The 21326-nt window shown below is 35.9% G+C and overlaps 2 protein-coding genes across 13 annotated transcripts in view; one reads left to right on the top strand and one right to left on the bottom strand.

Annotated features, from left to right (window-relative positions):
• Positions 1–21326, top strand: part of LOC126971353 (uncharacterized) — a 109037-nt gene that overhangs the window by 69061 nt on the left and 18650 nt on the right. Inside the window, exon 1 of one of the 11 annotated variants that reach the window (XM_050817637.1) lies at positions 11039–11232. The exons of 7 other annotated variants lie outside the window; for them this stretch is intronic. The gene's annotated coding sequence lies outside the window, so the exon portion shown is untranslated. Of the gene's footprint in view, positions 1–11038; positions 11233–15112; positions 15231–15323; positions 15504–21326 lie in introns of those variants that run through there. 3 more of the 11 variants (XM_050817635.1, XM_050817634.1, XM_050817632.1) reach the window with 3 other exon arrangements.
• The window catches only part of LOC126971467 (nascent polypeptide-associated complex subunit alpha), a 115545-nt gene that overhangs the window by 57871 nt on the left and 36348 nt on the right, over positions 1–21326 (bottom strand). The window contains exon 6 of one of the 2 annotated variants that reach the window (XM_050817794.1): positions 288–331. The exons of the other annotated variant lie outside the window; for it this stretch is intronic. Within the exon in view, the coding sequence (XP_050673751.1) occupies positions 317–331 (15 nt within the window). The 3' untranslated portion in view covers positions 288–316. Of the gene's footprint in view, positions 1–287; positions 332–21326 lie in introns of those variants that run through there. 2 annotated transcript variants of the gene reach the window in all.

A 21326-nucleotide genomic window follows, 5' to 3' on the forward strand; every position in this document is an offset into this window, starting at 1 on the left:
TAACTTAGTAGTCCATCTGTTTACCACGATAAAGATCCGTTAAAGGATTTATTTTTACTTATACACGCATAAAACCCTTCAATTCATGAAATAATAAATTCATTTCAAGCTAAGTTGATAATAAGAAAAACACAAATTAGTTTGGTTTACAGTTTATTCATTTCTGCTATTTACATTCCCATATCTTTGGCTTTCACCATTTTATCAAACTGGGGACAAGGATCTTCAACACAGAGTAAGTAAATTATTAGATACGCCGTTGGTATCTTGTATGAACTTAATACTACTTTGTTGAACTTGTTACTACTTTGGCGGATTACATTGTCAGCTCCTGCAATAAAAAAAACATTTGAGAAAATATGGTTCATTCATAGTCAAATCTGATACAAACTGCGAAAACTACTTAACCGATCAGTATTACGTACATATTTGTTGGTGATTACTTATCCGTAACCTATATTTTATGGATCTGAAATATCTACTCCAACTTTCTTATCACTTTTAAAAAGATAACATTATTGTTTAGAAATACCTTTATATTCGCGATACAAAAAAGTCAACGACATTTCATTACATTTGACAATCGATACAATGAGCGGGCACCGGTTACTTAATTTATATTAAGGCATAACAATGTTTGCCGGGTCAGTACTTGTATCTAATGTCATTTATAATGTTAACCATGTGTGTCCTCTACCGCATTTATCATGGGGAGTGTTCCGAAGAGCTGTTTCACCGGATTGTGGCGTGTCGTGCGAAGGCGGAATTTGGCGGCAGGAATCCGGTGAAACAGCTCTTCGTGGTGGGGATGCAGATGGTGGGGTCATCCCCGGCGGTGGCGGTCCTCCACAGTGCGGTTTTCAAGCAGCTTTCTTCCACGTTCTACAAAGCTGTGGAATGAACTTCCTTGTGCGGTGTTTCCGGGATTATACGACATGGGTACCTTCAAAAAAAGCGCGTACACCTTCCTTAAAGGCCGGCAACGCTCCTGTGATTCCACTGGTGTTGCAAGAGAATGTGGGTGGCGGTGATCACTTAACTCCAGGTGATCAGTACGCTCGTTTGTCATCCTTTTCCATAAAAAAAAATATTTTTTAGATGGCAGGTTGGGAGTTCATTTAGATAAGAATAGAAAGGGTTCTTAAATAAACCCCTGCGGGACTCCCATAGTATCTTATATCCAAGTACAGATCTTTAGTTAGTGGGGTTATTTCCTAATTTAAGTATATGAATTATTATATCACGACTTTGGTGCAGCAATATCAATATGATTATTATGACAACAAGATTTTAACAGAACTTGTTTTAATCATAGTTAATGGAGTACTTTATTTAAAATTTCGCTGGCGATATAAAAAACTGCGCATCAATGCTTAAGCTCAATAATATCATTAACTATTTGCACGTCTGTAAACTCGTTTGTCAAAAATATATGTGCTGCTAATATTAATATGTTTTGTATGCATGTAAACATACGGTCATTAATAAGAAATTTTACCAAAGTACTTTGTGTGATAGACTCTTTCACAACTTTACTTGATATCATTATTTATTAATTTTATTATTCATTATTTATTTAACTGAGCTAATTATTATAAGAGCTAGTTCGGGGATCTCGGGATAGCTGAATTAAGTGATCATTCAATATAACTAAAATATTTTTATTCGAAAATATTAAAATCCATTCATTCAATCTAAAAAAATTAACTAAAAAATGAAAAATAAATAATAGTTAAAAAAAAACTAAAGAACACGCTTTATATAAAATTCAACTAAAAAGTAGAAAATTAAATTAAATTGAAAATAGTGTAAAAAAATATTATATATTTCATTATAAAAAAAGCGAGGGGTGCTTTTTAAGATATTATTAAAATAATAATTCTTCAACATCCCACGCCTTTTTATAATGAAAGTATTTATAATATTTTTTTACACTATTTTCAATTTAAATTTATTTTCTATTTTTTTGTTGAATTTTATATAAACCGTGTTCTTTAGATTTTTTTTTTAAACTATTATTTATTAATCTGTAATATCATCGAATCCGGAAGACGCAGTGTAGGTAGACCACCCACAAGATCGCCGGAGTAGGTTGGCGATCATTGAGGGAGATCTTTGTTCAGCAGTGGACATCTTCCGGATGAAATGGAATATCTTCGAAGATATTTACTTAAATTTCATGCTCTAAAGGGCCATATTGGTCTATATTAAATGAACAATATATTTAAGGTTCTAAATTGGACAAGGATTAATGCTGTATTGCTTAAAATCACTTCGTATATAAATAGTATTTCTTTTATAAAGTAAAAGATAAAAAATGTTTATTGTGGGTCTATCCCTAAGAGATAGGCATACCATCGAAAGTAAGATAATGTTAGAAATGGATTTTAATACAACTATTACAGTTGAAATAAGCTCGTATATTATAATTAAATAAAGGACGCATATTCGGCAGTTTCAATAATTTTTCAAAACTAAAATACTCAGTTTGGAATGAATCAAAACTCAAAAGCCATTCGGACACAACACGTCTTCAAATAAAAAATGACCCATTCACGTTTGGAACGATAATCGTAAATCAACAACTTCACAAACATCCGCCAGTGCTTCCAACTCGACACCACCAATTATATTCTACGGGTATTTTATATTTGGTCGTAAATTAAATTCAATCGATTCCCCTACTATAGGATCTCTCGATAACGATTAATCCTACTTATATCCTACTAATATTATAAATGCAAAAGTTTGTGAGTGTGTGTGTATGTTACGCAAAACTACTGAATGGATTTTATTTAAACTTTACAATAATATAGCTTACACATCAGAATAACACATAGGCTACAGCTTATAAAGATATACAATGTATCCAAAATATAAGGATAAGTGTCAAGAAGTAGGAAAAAAAAGCTGCAATTTGCGAGCTATTCATGTTTGCTCTACAAAGCCCGCAGGGTTTACAAAAATATATATAATGTATATCGGCTCAAATACTGCAACACACCTATTATAAAAACGAGGATAAAAATATTAATAATTTTATCCTAGAAAATCATGTTTAATTTGATTACATCGTAATATAAAAATATTGTTAAAAATCATTATTCGAAAACACGCCCACGTGCTCCGAGCCCTATAAATATGGTCACACTGTTAACACTCGAGGCAGTTCGGCCAGTGAGAGCCGGAGTACCTCAAGGAAGCTGTCTCTCTCCGCACTGCTATGCCTGGTATATTGACGATATCCCGGTCGTTGGGCAGGCTAAGCTAGCACTATACGCGGATGATGCAGCTTTCTACGCATCCTCCTACAGACCTAAGTTTACAGTAAAAAGGCTCCAACCAACACTAGAAGCGCTACCAGAATGGTTGAAGAAATGGCGATTAGTTGTGAACCTGACGAAAACGCAGGCGATCATCACCGGAAATACGAAACTACCCTCACCCTTGAAGCTGATGTCGGAGGAACTCCCATGGAGGCCGGACGTCAAATACCTGGGAGTAACCATTGACCGGAGACTCAGCTTCAAGAAGCATATAGACAACACCATTGGGATGGCGAGGGGTACTCGGGCCAAGTTCCAGCCCATCCTGAGGTCCAAGCTGCCACTAGGAACAAAACTGATGATATATAAAACATACATACGGTCCAGACTGACCTATGCAGCAGCAGCTTGGTACCCATATCTCACAGCGTGGAACCGGAATCGCCTGCAAGCACAAGAAAACCTTGCGTTGCGTGCCATAGTGGGGGCACCGCGTTACGTACGAAACGCAACAATCGCAAAAGATTTAAAAATTGAAAATTTAGACGCCTTCGTAAGAAGGATTACAACAGACATGTTCCTGCGAACAGACGCCTCATCACACCCTCATCTGATAGGAATTGCCCCGCTACATGCAAGACCCCCAGATGAGGAGGGTAGACGAAAAATGAAGGCGTACTCAAGGGACTGCGTAACTGAAGAGGAGGATGAAAACTCCACAAGACCCCGGAAAAAGCGAAAACTGACAGACTGACAGACTAAGCTACGAGCTAAGGCATAACAAAAAAAAAATCAAAAATCAATCAAAAAAAAAAAACAAAATCGTTGTGCCCCAAGCAAGTAGTGACGACCCCAAATATCATCAAGTGACTCTCCCAACGTCTTGGGAGAAGAAGTGCCAGGGTATAGGGCCCTGCCCTGACACCCTCCTTCCGCCCTCACACAGGGGGTTCTCTTCCTCCACTCGAGGCATTCGAGCACAGGCTGTCGTACTGTACCGACCGCTATGGGACGTTGTTACACTGCCTGTGGAATATACGAAGGTGATCAAATACACGTGCAGTTTTCTTTCGATGATCCAATTTTGAGTGGTCACCAGCAAGTTAACAATTGTGACGTCAGTCATGCTGACGCCACAGATTTTAAAAACAATACCGAGGTTCTTTCTCCATACATAGAATATGGAGAGAAACATTGTCATGATGATTTGTATTTAAGTTGTTTTTTAAAGACACAATAATGGTTTATTTAATTATGTCAAAATTTTACATAAACGCATTGACATACAATAAATAACTATACCCAATCACCTATTAAAAGGTCGGCAAAAAAAGTCCGAGCGGCATTGTATAGACATATACATGACTTTTACAGATAATATTAAAACATTCATTGAAATTAGCACCTTATTTCATGGCAGTAGTACTCAAAGTCTATTGTATGCGCTCATTACAAGTAGAAACACTACGTCACAGGTTTTCTTAAAAGATGTCTTTTCAGTGTTGATTACGTTGTTGTCGAGTATTAATAAAATTACCGAGAAGTTCTTTAATGAGCAGATACATACTTTCTACATAAACAATAAAATCATAACTAATAACCAATTTGAATTTTAACCAAATAAAAGCACGACATTATTACTATCTTAATTTACAGATAAAATAAATGATAAATCTTAATTTACAGATAAAATATATGCCCTTAATGACAGAAAGCATGTACTCTTTTCCTCGACTTTTCACGCGCTTTTGACACATTAAATCATACACGGCTAATTAATAAACTTTATAATACTGGCATACGTGGCCCAATCTTAGAATGGTGTGAAAGTTACCTACTAAATAGATCGTACTGTGTCAAGGTTAACGAAAGCTACAGTAAGACTGTTGCAGCTGACTTGGGAATTGCACAGGGATCTGTGATCGGTCCTCTATACTTCATTGCCTATATTAATGACATGAACAATGTCTTGAATCACTGTACCTCATTTCAGTACGCAGACGATACATGTCTACTTGTATCTGATAAAGACCTATCTGAAGCGTTCATAAAAATGCAAGTAGATCTAGATAACGTGAACAAATGGTGTCATGACAATGGATTAGTTCTAAATGCAAGCAAAACCAAATATATACACATTTGCTCCGCACATAATAAAACCCAACATTCGAACGGAGAAAGGTTGGTAGCTCACGAACATCTGTGCTTACACCAAAATAAGAGTATATGTTAATGCCCCACTGTTGAAATGGTTGAAAAACATACATATCTGGGCCTGATCATAGACAGCAAGTTTAATTGGCTACCTTAAATAAGTCGAGTATGTGAAAAACTAAGAGCATTTCTGGCTAACGTGTACAATTATTATTAAAGACAGAATACCACTAAAGGTGAAACTTCTGCTTTATAACGCCCTCGCTGACTCAATAATAGGATATGGTATTAGTAGTTACGGCAGAACTTTTAAAACATACCTCGATTGTATTCTCCAACTACAAAAGAGAATTCTAAAAAGTATTGTACCACGAAATATTAGAGAAAAATACAAATACAACGCACTATTTCGGTACTGTAAAGTACTTCCAGTTCACTCTTAAATAACATTCTGTCTGCTAAAAGAGCATTTCTTTAATAAAAACATACAGATTGACATGCATCATAACATTCAAACTCGTCTAAAATCTATCTTTTAAAACATACCTCGATTGTATTCTCCAACTACAAAAGAGAATTCTAAAAAGTATTGTACCACGAAATATTAGAGAAAAATACAAAGACAACGCACTATTTCGGTACTGTAAAGTACTTCCAGTTCACTCTAAAATAACATTCTCTCTGCTAAAAGAGCATTTCTTTAATAAAAACATACAGATTGACATACATCATAACATTCAAACTCGTCTAAAATCTAACAAGAGACTAGAGACAATTGGTGCTAGAAATACATATGGTGAAAGAACCACTAAATATATTGTTCCGAGGCTATTAAATAAACTAAACACATCTTTTATTGATAGCATTACAGAGGCAAATTTGAAACACAAATTAAAAATATATTTTTTGAACAACACCTGTAGATGGCTTGTAAAGTTGAACACTGAAACGGTTCCATTGTTTGCTCGGCGGATTAGTGTGTTCGTTTGAAAACAAGAATTAAAACCATTTAATAATACGTCTTGGTTCGTGATTATTGTCCTGTTAATTACATTATGTTATTTAGTATATTTTGTTTTTTTCTATTGTTTTCTCTATTGTTATTATTTTTTTTTTTTTTTTTTGCTGTAATGTTGCAATGTAGAACGTACGGTACTCCACACAAACCCAAGTGGTTTATGGGTGCTATTGTATTGTATTATCCTTTGTGTTTCCTAAAATAAAAAGAAATTGATTGAAATTCATTTTCTGAACGCATAACAATATCTCATACAATTAAAGTACATATCCTATTATAGAGAAATATAAATATCGTATACAATGAGAAGTCTCAAACACTAATTTAATAGAATAGGTAATCTATATAATATGAACATGGGCCATGAGATGTGACCACTTAGATCCGTAAATTACGTCACGTGAATTTCAAATTTTTATGACCCTCCCCGGTCCTTGTCACAGCTGGCCACATTTGTAAGACTCTCCCTATCTAGCTGCACACTATGCTTCATATAATTTACGATGAATATTACCTAAATCATTTTTTTTTCTCTCATTTTAAAAGCGTTTAAAAGCACAAAATAGCAGAACTAACAAAAACAAAATTATTTCAAAATCTGCCAACAAAACAAATTAAACCTTAGTCATGCAGACAGAGTTGCAACTAGGTATTTTTATGTTATTATTGAGTATGTAATATGTAGTTTTAAATTTAATGTAGTTATTAAGTATTACAACATTAAATTATAAGATATGTATGAAATATAATAAGTATTTTAAAAAAGTGTGGTTTCACAAAATTTATCACACTATGTCACTCTTCGTCGACTCCCTCCCCCTTAACGTGTGACGTAATTTATAGATGGCCCCTCAATGATATTTAAAAGTATAGATAGGTTACCTAGACATTACAATAGCACACAACATTACGATTACACGTCAAAGAAGGATAGTAAATGCAATTATCGCAAGTGAAAAAGAGATAAGTCTAATTTGCTAATTGCTTCGCATTTGCATAGCAAAAACACAGAATCATTCACCAGAAATGATTTTTTACCGTACACCGTGATTTATGCGTATAATACGATTAATTCATGAGTTCATGTTATAAAGTAGTAAAACTACATTTAAATTAGGTAAATTAGGTGTTATTGATTTAAAAAATAATAATTTAATATTGATTATAATATATAGCCATAATGATGATATAAATTATTTGTACATAAAATAATAAAAAACATACAGACATATCAAAACAAAACCGAAATGTGTATTAACAATAAGGGTTCCATTTTTACAATTTTACTAACGACGGCTCCCAAAAAGTTTTAAGTTTACATTTATTATTTCTTGTATATTATATTATTTATGAATGTATTTCTGTTGAGGGTTTATTACAATAAGATAATGGGAGAAACAGAAAATGATCCATTGATTCTTCTGCAGTTAGCAAGGGATATACCGAAAGGGCAGTGTTACTGAACTCCTACGCAAGCAGATAGCACTTACTGTCTACGTCCGCTACCTACTCTAAAACTTGTTTTTGTAGTTTGATAGTTCAACTATACGCACTTGTTTATTAAAAAATATTAAATTTCTTATTACATTCACTGCAACAACGCCTTTTTTACATTATTTCCTAAATTGTCCTAAAATATACTACCTCGATCATACCGCAGCAGACAGGGTAGTTGCGGTATATTTGGAGTATTATCGTATCGTTCCAAATGTGTCGTCGATTTTGCGAGTAGACCTCCTGGTACGTTACATACATTCCAAGATTAAGTACTAATAAAATATCAAATAGCCTGCTATTACTAATCTCATTCTATACCACCTTTATTATAAGACTTTGAAATCCAGAACTTATTATAATCATCATAATATTATTTAAGAAAGACGCTCACTAACTAACAAGAAAACTCAAGTTCCGCAATCAAGCGGTTACGAACGCTATGTATTCTTATTCTGCCTACGATTTCACTTCTGGTTGATTAATCTATGACACATCCTATTTGTCCTTGTCGCGCTGCAGTTGACATCATATTCTCTATGTTGCTCGAACCACCACGTTAATAATTTGAGATTTATTTGTAAATAAGAAATAAAATCGTGATAAAATACAAATACGACGTTCTTTTATATAATTTCGTATGGTATGAAATACCTTCACTCTTATATATCTTGCAAACATAGTTTTTACATTTACAAATACTGCAGAGCTTAGTCTATTACATAAGTTTTTTATATGAGCACCCAATTGTAGCTTAAAGTCTAATGTAAGGCCTAGGAATGTCATTTGTCATTATTAATTTATATAGGTGTTGGTTGGTGCTTTATATTTGGAAGCGTAAATGTAATACATTTTGTTTTCCTTTCGTTTAAAAGTAAGTTATTAGCATTAAACCAATTTACTACTTCAAAAATATCGTTGTCAACCTGATAGAAATTTTTTGCTGGCGTTTTATTTTAAATAACAAAGATGTATCGTCAGCAAACAGTATAATACCATATTTATTTTGAATAAGAAATGGTAAATCATTGATGTAAACCAGGAACAAAAAGGACGCAGCTTTACTTATAAAAATGAAGATTTTAAGTAAAAACTTCTCTAACCGCGCTGAGTTCTATTTTTGTGGGTACTAAATAAGATACGACCACTAGAATAACTACTTACTTACGGAGAATAATAATAACTAAAAACCAAATATAAGGGATATAACACGAAGGCGAAATAAGAGCTATACGGATTCATTTACTTTGTATTTGTAGTTTAAATATTCGTGCAAATTGCACTATTACAGTTTAGATCTAGAATATTACTGATGACCTTGAAATTCTAAACACAACAAAGGGGCACGCGGGTGGCGGGTGCTCGGCTGCAGTGCACACCAAAGAATATATACGCGCCTGAAGGGTGCCGTAGCTAGTGAAATTTTAGACAAATGAGACTTAACATCTTATGTATCAAGGTTACGAGCGCAATTGTAGTGCCGCTCAGAATTTTTGGGTTTTTCAAGAATCCTGAGCCTCGTCTCGTCCCTTATTATCATTTAAAAAAATTCAAAGTAATTAATAACGTTAGTAAGGCGACATTAAAAATAGCGATCCCAATTAATTAGAGAGACGTGAAATGGCACTCGTGAGTTACGACGTTTGAGAATACTCCAGCCAAGATTGCGTTGCGAGTTTCCGGCTCGGCTAATATGAAAAATAAAACGAGAGAACATATTTAAACGAGCTCCCCGTTTACATTACAAATTACGACAGGCTTCTAGAAGCGACCGCGGCCAGGTTACATTTAAATACGTCTAGATTCTTCATCGTAATTATTTGCTGAAAAGGCTTTCAGGAAATAATTAATATTTACGAGGATGTTTCTTTATATTGTGTAGTGTGAAAAAATTTTAGCTGTTTTGAATTATTTTTGTATCATGTTCATTTTTATTATGAAAATAAGGGACTAGACGAGCAGTACGTTCAGCTGATGGTAATTGATACACCCTGCTCATTACAATGTAGTGCCGTGCAGTATTCTTGAATACCCAAAAATATGAACGGCACTACAATTGCGCTCGTCACCTTAAGACATAGGATGTTAAGTCGCATTTGCCCAGTAATTTCACGGCGCCCTTTTGACCGAAACACAGTGATGTTTACACATTACTGCTTCACGGTGGAAAAAGGCGCCGTTGTGGTACCCATAATATAGCCGGTATCCTGTGCAAAGAAGCATCCCACTGGTTCACGTTAGCAATCAAAATGTAGATGTAATTAGGGGAGGGTTTTTGTTTTAGATAATTTCCTATACAAGGTCGGTGTCTCTTTTTATATTATACTAACTGATACCCCGCGACGTCGTTCGCATTCGTATTCCCCTATGGTACGTTCCCGTACGGATCCCAAATTTTTTGATAATGTTATATAGCCTATAACACTCGGGATAATGTAGCTTCCCAACGGTGAAAGAATTATTCAAATCGGTTCAGTAGTTGCAGAGGCTCTCCAATGCAAACAAACAAACAATCAAATCTTTCCTCTTTATAATATCAGTATAGATGTATGTAGATAGTTTGATTTTAATGTTTGATTTCGGGGCTTAAAACTGTGGCAGTACTATCGGCTAGAGTCGGGTGTATTTGGCCCTCGTGTAGAATATAATTTTCATTGTACAGGGAGATATTATGCGTGTCATATGATGAATAACGCCTGGATAACTTGGCGTTGCGTAGAGACGTCGCTTCGTTGTGTGTCTTCTACCGCAATTATCACGGGGAGTGTTCCGATGAGCTGTTTCACCTGATTCCTGCCGCCGAATTCCACCTTTGCAAGCCACGCCACAAAGTAGGAGCTTTCTTCCATGTACTACAAAGCTGTGGAATGAGCTTTCTTGTGCGGTGTTTCCGGGACGATTCGACATGTGTACCCTCTGGTGTTGCAAGAGATTGTTTGCGACGGTGATCACTTAACAACAGGGGACCTGTATAGTCGTTTGTCCTCCTTTCCCAAAAAAAAACCTCATGAAGTAAATAGGCTTTTATGGCTTTCTTTAATTTTATAGTATATCTATAATTTATATAAATTTTATAGTATATAGGTTTGTGATAAATGTTTGTCTGCAGGCCACTGCCTCAAGTGGTGTGGAAGAAAGACGGTCGAACGATTCTTTCGTCTCAGCGGATCACGCAGGACAATTACGGCAAGACGCTGGTGGTGAAGCGAGCCGGATACGAGGACCAGGGCACCTACACGTGCGAGGTCAGCAACGGAGTGGGCCAGGCGCAGTCCTACTCCATACAGCTCAACGTTGAAGGTACATAATATAATGAAACTTCTTGATTAATTCATTGGAACATTTATTCAATACTTATAGTCTAATTTACTTAACCTATAGGCTAGCAATTTTTGAGCGTATCTGTCAAAATCGACCAGTGCCATTTGGCACTAGATCTTTCATATACACCAAAATCGGAAGTGCCGTTTGGCACACTACGCTCTGACCAAGTTCTGACTCGCATTTTGTTTATAAGATAGTTTATTTTGCTTGGTCTCATAGCTTGTTTCAATAGTTTTCTTATATATTCTCTCATAGCATCCTATTTTTTTTTTATGAAAATAAGGGATGAGACGAGCAGGACATTCAGTTGATGGTAATTGATACGCCCTGCCCATTACAATTCAGTGCCGCTCAGGATTCTTGAAAAACCCCAAAAATTCTGAACGGCACTACAACTGTGTAGTGTATCTAATAAACTTGTCTAAAAATGCCTTGTTTGCGTGTTTTCTGCTTACTCTTCGCCTTAACACTCTTTACTTCATCGGCCATAAGGCGCGTAGTTTTTGCTCATGCCTACCTGAAGCAGTTTGCGACGTACACATTTACGACATACGCGTAATTTAACACGAATACCGTCTGCGTCTGCAAACATCTATAATATCATATGTTGAAAAAGGGTTGTGCCGTTTAGTTCTCCCCACATATTATGGTTCCCAAGTGACGTTAATAATAGAGCTAAGTGTCGCACGGCTAGGAATGTTTTGGTATCGTTATGATGTTCATAATGATTGCGACGTGGGTGAGGGATGCTGGGCTGTGCTCTGAGAGACTTGATGAATTCTGATGACGAAAGGGTTTTAATTATTGAATAGATTTTAAGTGGGATGATAAGGTTCAACTTTCTATGTTTACAGTTTGGTATGTACCTAATTTAAATACAATATGGTCAGATTCATATTATGAACTATAATTTTTATTTATGCCAATAAGGAACGAGACGAGCAGGACGTTCAACTGATGGTAATTGATACGCCTTGCCCATTACAATGCAGTGCCGCTCAGGATTCTTCAAAAACTCTGATCGGCACTACAATTGCGCTCGTAACCCTGAGACATAAAATGTTCAGTCTCATTTGCCCAGTAATTTCACTAGCTGCGGCACCCTTCAGACCGAAACAAACCAAAAAATTGCGTCTTGACAGAAGAAGTCGCAATTTTTTTTAAATAATTATTGCTAGTTTATTTCACCGTTTCGTCTCGCTCGTTCTATTTCCGTACATAAATAGTTCAATTATAGACAATAAATGATGGATATATATCATGAAATTTATTGTGAGGTATATATTATATTAGCAAGCCCGTCAGTGCACTTTGGTAAGTGGCCTCTTTACCACACGTTAGATCGTAGAATTAAGGCGATGGGTAAGCAGAAAACACGCAAACAAGGTGTTTTTAGACAAGTTTGTGGTGAAAATATACCATTTTGGGCTATGAACACTACTTAATGATGTTACACATACCTTTAAGTCTTATTTGTAGGTTGCTAATGCTTGCTGTTGGTTATAGTTAACACATATCTAACACAAACACACTTCTTTGCAGTTAAACAAGTTTTTTCTCGGCATGATGCTTGTACTTTTTTGTGTAGGTACATTTAATCAGATAGTAATCAATAATGAGATTTGTAAGCATATAAACTGTTTGCGCATGTTAAAATGATACGTTTTCCACGCAAGTATTTTGAAAATATTGGCTTTGTTAGATAGCGGGCCGGCAACCGTGAACTCATATCGCTCAAGGTCGCTGGCATTTAGTGTCGCCTTAATCAAATCTTTTTTCTTCCATAATATATTTTATTCAGTCCCTGTTACATATCACTTCTCATATAATATTATTTAATTATCTATTTTGATTGAAAGGCGACCGTTCTAGCTTCAACCCAATTCATTGTCTCTCAGATTTTAGATTGTTCGTTTTCGCGTCATAATATATGAAGTTAAATTATTTGAAATTCAAGCATTTCAGCCCACAGCTGAATAATGAGATCTCTAATATGAACAAGACCTCTTTGCTTACAGTTCCTATATATTTGCTTCGGTAAAAGTTTCCCCTAAATCGCCAAAATTTTATTTATTGGTAGTCCCGCATTGACGATTTGTGTAGTTTCCCCCAATGCAAGTTCACTTCGCGTAACTTCGGTATATAATGAGATGCCATTTTATTTATTTCCTATAGAATAATTCGATAACTGTAATAAAAATAATATAACGATCTGAGGGCCTGCCATGAACTCTAATTGCGATTCAGTTGACAACCTAAAATGAAATGCTTTGCTATTTAGTACCACGACGTGATTAGAGCTATCTAATTTAGGCTGACGTCAAATCAACTGATTAAATCGCAATGATGTCAATTGAATGTAAATAATGATATCAGTTGAATCGCAAACTGATATAATTCATTCGTACCATGAGGTAATATTTCAACATGAACTTAATAGCTTATGTGTCAAAGTGAGCGATTCGAAAAAAGTTTGCTCCTTCCTTCGAAAGAGGAGGAAAGTGAATCGTGTTGTTAATAACTTTAAAAAAATAATGAAAACATACAGAAAAGGAAAATTTTATTGTTGAAAGATGAGAATACTGTATTGGACTTTTTTGTAAATATAAATTGAAAATAAATACCGAACATGAAAATACTAAAGATGAGGCAGTAAGGGCCTGTTCTCAAGAACGAATTAAAAAAAATGTACTCTATGCTCCTGTCAAATCAAACATCAATGGATGCGTTCATAACTCGTTATTTTTACGAAAACACCTAAGCAAACATTTAATTTGTAATTCAAAGAACTATATAAATTTATATTACTATTATTTAATAAGTACAAAAAAGGCCTTAATGATTTATAATTTGACGCTATAAAGCGCAATTTTAAAATGTATTTTTAGTATTTTCTACGCAAAAAACCCGGCTAAAATCATATCATTTTAGGTTTCGAAACGCAACGCATATGGTTCGAGTAAGAGAGTACATTCTTCTTAAGCAATCCAAACGCTATTCAGTAAAAGGCACTTCATGGTACGAATTTTAGCGATTCAGTTTAAGTACCTAAACTGAACTGCAACGGAATCACATCGCTTATTAAAAGTTGATGGTAGGCCCTCTGCTCAGTATTAAACGATAGTTCAATTTAAACTTTCACTACCATGACTTAAGTAGACTGTTGTTAAATGAACCCACTTAAAACTGGTGCTAGCACCAACCATCAATAATAATTATATAATTTAATGATATTATATTGACACACTTTTACATAAATTATCTTGCCTGAAACTAGGCATAGCCTGTACTATAAGTACTACGAGACAATGATATACTTAATACAATATACTTACTTAAACATACATAAATAAATATTCAACCTGTATAGCCGAGTGGTTAGCGATCCTACCTACTAAGCTAGAGGTCCCGGGTTCGAATCCCGGTAGGTGCAAGCATTTATATGATGAATATGGATGTTTGTTTCCGAGTCATGGATGTTTAAATGTATTTATGTATGTTTATATGAATATATGTATGTTTAAGTAAGTATATTGTATCAAATATATCATTGTCTTGTAACCCATAACACATATGCTTAACTTGGGGCAAGATAATTTGTGTAAAAAGTGTGTCAATATTATTATTATTATTATATTCATTATATAATATGTTTGCACCTACCGGGATTCGAACCCGGGACCTCTACCTCAGTATGCAGGGTCACTAACCACTGGGCTATATACTATAGGTCGTCATAGTGCCGATATTTATTCTGCGCAATCTATCTCGAACGGGCAGGAGCACCGGAAAAGGTTGGATGAGAGCAGTGCAGGATCGATCGTCATCGGTCTTTGGGGATGGCCTTAGTCATAGTCACTGACACTGCACAGAGTACTTGTTAATTGTGTTTTACGTCTTGTTACCGGCTGGCAGCTACCGCGCATCGGTTGCACACGTTTCGCATACAGGGCACTTTGTTATAAACAATATACGTAAGTACTTATCTGTATAACTAGATACTAAGTTTCTATAAGTGGAAACTTATAATATGCATCAGACTTGTTTCATCAAAGTTCATACGCAATTCAAGTGCAGTACTGGGTAGGCGGGTTATCTTGATTTTGTAAGCAATTTAATATTCTCAGTTTCAGTACGTACTTATGTACTTGCTTAGTCTTTATTTTGCCAACTATTGTCATTGAGTTAATCGTGATTTGTGAAAATCTTCCAGCAAGAATGAAATTAACGTCGTTTACTTTAATTTGGTATGTGTCTTAGTTTTTATTATAATAATATTTTTGTACAAAAGTTCAGGTGCAATAATTATTATTAACCTAAAAATCATAATCAGAGTTGTTTTTTTTTAATTTTGTGTATTGGCGACAAGGCCATCAGCTCCAACCAAAACATGATACTATCAAGCATACTAGGCTTATGGCCATGATAACAACTGTTGTTACACATGGTGTTACAGTTTCGGATGCAATCCTTAGACTGGTTATTAATTTGCGTGTTTCTTTTTTTTTTAATGGGCGTTATAACACACAACACATTATATTATATTACAATATATTTTTACAACAGTATAACACATTATAAAATTTTCCACTACACTGTTATAATTATTAGAGACCGGATTATAAGCAAATGCATATTGCTTATGCTTTTGCATATTTAGTACCTTTTCAGCGGTAGTTGCATATTTAAGAAGAAAAAAATTAGACAGTTAACAGTTAGAAAAATATAACACAACAGTATAATTCATTGAAAAATTATAACAGTTTAACCCACCTCTATATAGGCTTAGGGTGTTAGTGTCATTAGGTCCAGGAAAATAAAAAATCACCATTAAAAGTACCGTTTGTCTACTGACGACTGCTTGCTGACCTGTAAACGTCAATATGTCGTCGTATACGTCAATTCAAATTTATTATATTTCTTATTTTTAAATAAAATCAAAACCCTCATTGTTATAGTTACACAATGATGAAGTCTTTTTCATAGCAATGTTGACAGAAATAGGTTATCTGAACAAAAACAGTTTCACTGTAATAAATTGCGCCAAGTACACGTTCACAATTTTGATTTACAAAAATACCATCGAGAAATTATCACTTTACAAAAAGATGTAAAATCAAAGAAAAGACAGACCAAGTAGCCGTTATGATTTTTAATTAAAAAAATTTTGTGGTAAATTTAACAATTACGAACAACTTTTCAAACGTACGTGGCGTGTTCAGATTTTACATCTTTTTGTAAAGTGAAAATTTCTTTTTGGTATTTTTGTAAATCAAGAGTTGTGAACGTGTACTTAGCGCAATTTTCTACAGTGAAACTGTTTTTGTTCAAATCTTCTAAATATCTGGACAATACCGCGTCAATGGTGGTCCCATATTTTGTTGTGGATTCTTGTGGATCATAATTCATTTTCAAATTCAATATTTTCGAAAGAAAAGTTGTCAACCGCTCTGATTTTTTATCAGCGAAGTTGATGTTGAAATCACCAGCCAAAATAAGTGGATATTTGTACCAAGTATTTTCGACCCTTCTTCAGTGTACTCCAGTTGCTCGGATTATTTTTTGTATACACTAAGTGAACCAAAAAAGTGAAAAGAAACTGATAAATTTATTTATCGTAGTTTTATATTTTAACACAAGATGGCACTCGTTTCCCATTGAATGGACCAAAACTGTCGACTGACACATTTTCATATTATTAATATTTCAAAAATAACAATGTCAATAAAAAAGTAATAATATTGAGGTTATTTTTGATAAAATTAATTTACAAAAAAGCAAACGAAAAAACAGGAAAAAAAGTGAGTAAAATTTAACTTGCAAGATTTGATTACGGACAGACAACGGGACAGGTGAAACTAAATAAAAATGCTTGTCATAATAATAAAAATTAAAAATCGTGATAAAAAAATTAAGTAATTAAAAAAAATCAAGACGTACCCCAGGACCCTAATGCACCCTGGGACCTAATGCACAAAAAGCGTACGTAACCGCAGTTCTACGGCAATTGTAATAATTGAAGCGAAATATCTATATACATCTAGTAAGTCGACTTCAAAATGAAAATTCGACCGAAATTAGGAAAATCTCTCGTAGAATCAAAAAACGGGGGAGCGAAAATTTTATAAATTAGCATTACGCTAAATAATACAAAAAAAACGATATAATTTTTGGTGTTTTATAAAAAGAACTAATAATTAAACTATTTAAAGTGAGTGTAAAGTGTTGTTATGAAAGTAGTAATAAAATAAATCGAGTTAAAAATATACTAATTTTACCTTACAATAAAATTGTTATTATGTTTCCTTAGACGTCTGAAGTCCTTTATGAGAGTACATCGCTCCTTTCGACGTTCCGTCACTAGATGACGCTACTAGTTTCCGCGCCGAGCAGTGCTGAGAGTCACTCTTTCCATTGCTTCCGGTTTCAAATGGTACCAACCGATGCCAATGTTAAGCAAGCCACCATGTTAGTTCGTCATTGTAAGGATCATAAATGATGTAGATGCACCAGGTAGGCATCACTACGACTTCAGACGTCTAAGGAAACATAATAACAATTTTATTGTAAGGTAAAATTAGTATATTATGTGTTCCGTCTGACGTCTGAAGTCCTTTATGAGAGACGTGTTTGTTACCACCGGTGGCTTGAATAAATGCAACAATGTGATGGGACAATTAATTAATATTATTTTACAGAAAATAATTCCGACAGTGATTTTTCGTTTGAATGCGATGAAGATTGCATTGTTCTGAAATAATGTTTTCTAAAAGTTGTTTCATGTTGCCAATTTGCTTTTGCCAAAATCTCATCAATAGGATAGTGTTCTATCCAGTTTAACGAGGCTACAGCCGACCTGAAACTGCCAGGAGAAGCGTTAATTCCTGCATCTAATAACAGACGTTTCAGCCAACCGCCTGTAATAGTTCGTGATGCTGGTTTATACGGAGCTCTTGTGGTTATAAAAAGGTTAGTAAATGAGCCCCTAACTGCGCTGGAGAGCTCCACTAATCGACGCACCCAAAATATTGGGTTTATATGGAGGTCAGGATGCGGTGATAGTATCCAATCCGATTGCTGGTGGTGTACAGTATGTGTTTTAGATCCAAATTCGGGACGTAACGTAATTTTATCGCATTCTTCTATAAATCGGCTGGAATCGCAATGTAATAATGTTAAGTCATGCACTCTACGTCCACACAGTAGCAGTAGAATTGCCGCTGCTCGCTGAGAAACCTCAAACAAACTGTCTAGGTTAGGATCTGTGTTCTTCAAATGAGCAATTAGAACTCTTGCATCCCATATTGGTGCCTTTGGTGGACATGGCTTTGATATTGATATAGCTTTTAGAATATGTTTTACTAGAGGATTTGAAGATAATTTCATCTCAGATGTAGTTTCACAGACCGAAGCAATAACGGATTTATGAACCAGAATCGTTCGATAAGCTAATTTGTCCATGATATGTAATTTTGCTAAATATCGAGCAACTTCGCTGGCAGCAGGTTTTTGGTGTTTAATTTGGTTTTGTGAACACCATTGAATCCATTTATTCCAGATTGGTGTGTAAGTTTTTAATGTAGAATCTCGCCAGCATTTAGATAGTAGGTCTTTTTCCTGTTGTGACCAGTTTTCTATTAATGTATCCCATCCGAAAGAAGCCAAGCTTCCAACTGCAGGCTGTGAACCTGTGCTGGAGCTTTCCCTGTCACCGTGTCTATAAGACACGTGTCTAAATTCAAGATTTTCATTAGACGGGTTACTGCTCTGCTCTTCAGATCGGGCTTCCAAAAACACTTTTCCCACTTCGGTGCTATTGTTATGTACCGTCCGGTGGCCGTGTTCATGTGTTGTAGAACTCTCGGTAGGAGACTGGGTGGAGGAAACACCCAAGCCAACTTGAAGCGCCAAGGCCTGCTGAATGCGTCCTGAAAGCAGGCGCTCGAGTCTAGTAAGTCTAGAGTAGCATAATTTTGAACAACATGGACGTTGGCGGAGGCAAACAGATCGAACTCTGGAATTCCCCATTTGGCGAAGATGGGTTTTACAGCCTCTCTTGTCAGGTGCCACTCGGCAACTTTCCTGTTTCGGGATAAATGATCCTCTTCGATATTGTATTTCCCGGGCAGGAAATGCGGCACTAACAGAATATTTAGCCTGTCTGTCAGCTTAAGAAGATCCTTCGCCATCTCTAGTAGATGTTGTGACCTCGTCCCTCCTTCGTTTTTTATGTAAGCTATAACAGTCTTGTTGTCGCTCTGAAGAATGGCTCTGGAGTTTCTTAGTTTGTCCTTTTCGCACAATATTGCCGCTTTTACTGCAAACATCTCTTTTAAATTGCAGTGCCATTTTGTCTGGTGAGCTTGCCACCTGCCTTCTACCATTTTGTTGTTGACTAGTGCTCCCCACTTGTAATCGGAGGCATCGGTTGTAATAAAGTTGGTGCGTGTCATCTTCACGTGAATCGGAGTTCTCAATGTCAAGTTTTCCATCCACCAACTCATGTCTATTTGAACCTCTTCTGGCTACTTGACTTTTGTTAATGGAGTCTTTTTCAGTAGGTGGCAGTGACGTTGAAGACTGCGGCAATGCATCCTTCCCCGGTGGGTGATGAAGGTTGCGAAGTTGATATACCCTAAGAGGCGTTGCGCCTGCTTGAGGGTACAACTGCCGATCTCCAACCGCTGTTGAAGGCAATGTCGAATTTTTTTGCACCTTTTCGTTTGGCAAGGACTTGGAATTGCTCCGTGTGTCCCACGTTATGCCCAAAAATTCCATCGTCTGTGTCGGAGTAACGACAGACTTTTCGAAATTGACACACCATCCGAGGTTGCTCAGAAGTTCTAGTGCAATCTCAACATGTAGTCGAAGCTGCTCTTGGGACTGGTGTACTAGGCAAAAATCGTCCAGGTATACAATCAGACGTATTCCTTTCGCTCGCAGGATTTCTGCGATCCAATTTGCTATGGAGGAGAACATTTTTGGCGCTGCCGAAAGACCAAAAGGCAAACATGTCATTTGTAGCAGTTGGTTTTGATAGCTGATGCGAAGGTACCGCCTGTGGGAGTTTATGATTGGCACGTGGTAATAAGCCTGGCTTATATCGATTTTTGCCATCCAGTCGTGTGGCTGTAAAAACATGTGCATCTGATAGTGATTGAAAAGCTTGAAAGGCTTCGGTTTCATGTATTGGTTTAGCGGCTTCAAATTCAAGATCGTTCGGTTCTTTCCGTTTGATTTTCTGATTAGAAACATTGGACATATAAAACTTGGAGATAAGGGGGCCAGTTCCAAAACACGTAGCGTAGGTAATCAATTTTTGAATTTCGTCTGTCATTTGAGGAGATACAGGGGTATGAAAGATATTCATAACCTCCGGAGTAGGAAATATTAATGGGGGTTTTTGATTGAAAGGTAAACGTGCTTCCATCACCATTTGTAAAATTGTTTTTGGAGCATGCAAAATCTTCCATTTTTGGTGATGGAGCGCTAGGCAACCCCCCGAAAACACCGAGTCACTTACTGTGGCCGGTTGGCTTTTTGCTATTGCTAAACTTTCGCCCCCCCTTTTTTTAGATGAGTTGTCTTGGTTTCTTTTATTGTTGAAAAACTTCTTGTCTCTTTTTGTTTTATTAGTGCAAGGCTGAAATGATTTGTCCTGATATGACGTTGAGGGAGTGGGCGACTTCGCACGAGCTTTATTGGCCTGCGGCAACGGTTTTATATGAAGTTTATCTACACCCCCGATTTTTTGTATGTAGACTGACAACGCTTCAGGACTAAACATATATTCGGCACTCGGTGGTATCTTTTGTATATCCTCTCTCATATAATTGTCTTTCATTGCAGCCAGGAGAGATCGCCGTCGCATTTCCAAAGCTTCTGCTCGTTTACCACTAATTATTTGAAGGATATCATTTGAGACATTTTTGTAACTAGACTGGTTACCAAACAGTTCTTTCAGTTTATCGTATAAAGCTAAGGGCGTTAGGGTGGTCTCTGGTCTATCCGACCAGTCTACAAGAGTTTGAAGTGCAGTGTTCAAGGACTCATTTTGAGCCATAATAGCA

Source organism: Leptidea sinapis, chromosome 23 (assembly GCF_905404315.1).
Source record: "Leptidea sinapis chromosome 23, ilLepSina1.1, whole genome shotgun sequence".
Taxonomy (NCBI): domain Eukaryota; kingdom Metazoa; phylum Arthropoda; class Insecta; order Lepidoptera; family Pieridae; genus Leptidea; species Leptidea sinapis.